The 3,423-nt window shown below is 54.1% G+C and overlaps 1 protein-coding gene across 1 annotated transcript in view; it reads left to right on the forward strand.

Moving 5' to 3' along the window:
• Window positions 1-1,744, forward strand: part of LOC108803801 (oocyte zinc finger protein XlCOF22-like) — a gene marked incomplete at its 5' end in the record, with an annotated part of 6,133 nt that extends 4,389 nt beyond the window's left edge. Inside the window, one exon of the mRNA XM_018575601.1 lies at window positions 489-1,744. Within this exon, the coding sequence (XP_018431103.1) occupies window positions 489-1,744 (1,256 nt within the window). The remainder of the gene's footprint in view (window positions 1-488) is intronic.
• Between the last annotated feature and the right edge of the window lie 1,679 nt (window positions 1,745-3,423).

The raw sequence follows: 3,423 nt of genomic DNA on the forward strand, positions 1-3,423 counted from the left end.
TCCCCCACCATGAGAGATGTCCCCGCCCCCTGTATTCCCGGGACTCCACCCAGGAAGATCTCACCATCCCCCACCATGAGAGATGTCCCCGCCCCCTGTATTCCCGGGACTCCACCCAGGAAGATCTCACCATCCCCCACCATGAGAGATGTCCCCGCCCCCTGTATTCCCGGGACTCCACCCAGGAAGATCTCACCCTCCCCCACCATGAGAGATGTCCCCGCCCCCTGTATTCCCGGGACTCCACCCAGGAAGATCTCACCATCCCCCACCATGAGAGATGTCCCCGCCCCCTGTATTCCCGGGACTCCACCCAGGAAGATCTCACCCTCCCCCACCATGATCAGGTAGATGGGTCTGAAGGACACCGGGATCTCTACAAGGACGTCGGGATGGAGGACCACCAGAGTAAGATCTCATGATATGAAGGCGTGGCACGGGGGGGCGGGGCTGTACAATATCTTCACCGTCGTGTCCTTCTCATGCAGGTGGACCTGGCGGGAAATGCGTCACCTCGGAGGAGTTTCAGACCCGTTCCACGGACACCCCTGGAGAAGACGAACACGTGAACATACATGCAGAGGAGGGTCATGAGAGGACATGGGAGGAAAGAGGGAACGTCACGGAACGGGATTCCTTCACCGGAGAACTTCACTCGCAGGCAGGAAGTCTTCTGGGTTTGGACATTTCTACTTCAGAACCCTACTCCCCTGTCCATGGCAGTCCTTCCGCCGCAGTCCCTACTCCTTTTACGTGTCATCACGTGAAGGGGCCACCACACACAAGTGATGAAGAAGAAGGTCGCAGCACCGATGTGTCCATACCGCTCGATCCGGCCGAGTACACCACGACTATTGTTAAAGAGGAACCCTACTCAGGAGACGAGGACCTGGACTCCCCCCTCCCTCGGGGACTCTACGCCTCCAGTCATGTGAAGGAGGAAACAAATCTCGGTGACTTTGATGTCCCGGCGGATAGAAGACAATCGGATTACGTGTCCCGCTCGGACTTCCGTGACGGACATCTATCGGAGAATCTCTACGTGCCGCCTCAGGGAGACGCCGCCGGTCAGCTGACCTCCTGGCACATGGACCCGTCAAGGATGGATGGAAACCTGTCCTCGTTTATGAGTTCTACAAGCGTCCCCGGTGCTCAGGCCGCCGGAGAGAAGTCCTTTGTATGTTTAGAGTGCGGAAAGTGTTTCTCTTGTGGCCCCCACCTGGTGCGCCACAGGCGGACGCACACCGGGGAGCGGCCCTTTAAATGTACGGAGTGCGGCAAATTCTTTTCCAGCAGCTCCAACCTCCTCATGCACCAGAGGACTCACACAGGAGAAAAACCCTTCGCCTGCCACCAGTGCGGGAAACGCTTTGCCCGCAACCCACATCTGGTCCGCCACCTCCGGATTCACACCGGGGAGAAACCCTTCGAGTGTGCCGAGTGTGGGAGGAGGTTCAACCAGGACTCCAACCTTCTCAAACACCAGCGCACGCACTCGGGAGAGCGGCCCTTCATGTGCTTAGACTGCGGCAAGTTTTTCACCAGCAATCCCCATCTCCTCCGACACAGACGCGTCCACACCGGAGAGAAGCCTTTCTCCTGCCCGGAGTGTGGGAAATGTTTCTCCAACAGCTCCAATCTCATCACACACCGCAGGACTCACCTTTCCCTCCGACTGCTGGAGCAGCTTCCCAACCAAAGGAAAGCCCATCTACAACGGCCAGGACCTGACCATCCCTTCTAGGTACCCCCTGAACAATGACACAGTTTGGCCCCTCCCATAAGGCCATTGTTTCCTCATGAAGGGGGGGTGGGGAGGGGTTCCTTTCTTACCCCACAAAGACCTTTTAGCGTAATCTTTGCTGTTCTGTGATAATTATACTTGTGGATTTTATTAGGTGTAAGTGATTTCTTAATGACTACCTCATGGAGTAGGGAACGGCACACCCGAAGAAACCCTTCCCGCACTGACGTGGATCTACCGATGATATAGAACGGGGGTCATCCTCGGAGGAGGCTGCTTCCTCTCTGGTCACCATGAGAGCTCCGTACACCAGGAGATCCCTTCCCGGACTAGAAGGTTTAATAAGAATAGCCAACACGTTCCAGGGGGGTCAAAGGTCTCCCCTTCATCAGGGCTTCAAATCTATGGCGTGTAATAAAAGCCAGACACCCCCTGCGGGGGCATGCGGACTAGGTTTGAACCCCTGGAGTGGGTAAGCTTTTGTCAATAAACACTTTATACAGATCATGGAGCTACGTGACCCTTCTTTCCCGGCCCCCTGAACCCCATAGACCAAGGATGGCCAAACATCCGGCCCTCCAGCTGTGGGGTGAAACTACAAATCCCATGAAGCATCTCTCCGGGAGTCACGTCTGTGAGAATCTTGCAATGCCTCATGGGATTCGTAGTTCCACCACAGCTGGAGGGGCGGAGTTTGGCCGTCCCTGCCATAGCATGATCCGGGACCCGGTCTATGGGATGAAAGGCTCATCCACCAACCTTTATATACATGACTGGGGGTTAGACCCTCTCCTCAAGTCTCCCCTAAATCTTTCACTGCCCCTCCCCCCCCCCATCTGTACCATGTTCTCACATTTCAGGGAACACCAGAACCTTGGACTCATCGTCTGGCACTGTACAGGTTCAGCCCGGTCTCCGGATTGTTCTGATAATACATTTCAGTATATTACATATTGTTTCCCAAGTGTAAGATGAAACGCGGGGCAACTGGGGTGAAGGGGAAGGTCACCGGTTGGGGAGGTCACCGGTTGGGAAGGTCACCGGTTGGGAAGGTCACCGGTTGGGAGCGTGGCCCTATGTCCCTTCTGTGGGGGGCGTGGCCCTATGTCCCTGGTCATGGGGTGGTCAGGCCGGTTACAATGTAGATTTTTGGGTCCGTGGCGCAATAATAAAATAAGATTGTAAAATGAACTTGTTGCCGTAGATTTGTAGCAGACACTGAAAAGCTCTCGTCACAATGCCGGACTATATCACCATCTATATCACCGTCACCGTCTACATCCCCATCTATCTCACCATCTATCTCACCATCTACATCACCATCTACATCACCATCTACATCACCATCTACATCACCGTCTATATCACCATCACCGTCTATATCACCATCACCGTCTATATCACCATCACCGTCTATATCACCATCACCGTCTATATCACCATCACCGTCTATATCACCATCACCGTCTATATCACCATCACCGTCTATATCACCATCACCGTCTATATCACCATCACCGTCTATATCACCATCACCGTCTATATCACCATCACCGTCTATATCACCATCACCGTCTATATCACCATCACCGTCTATATCACCATCACCGTCTATATCACCATCACCGTCTATATCACCATCACCGTCTATATCACCATCAATATCCCCATCACCGTCT

The sequence above is a fragment of the Nanorana parkeri genome, unplaced genomic scaffold (assembly GCF_000935625.1).
Source record: "Nanorana parkeri isolate BGI_ZX_2015 unplaced genomic scaffold, ASM93562v1 scaffold4232, whole genome shotgun sequence".
In the NCBI taxonomy this organism is placed as follows: domain Eukaryota; kingdom Metazoa; phylum Chordata; class Amphibia; order Anura; family Dicroglossidae; genus Nanorana; species Nanorana parkeri.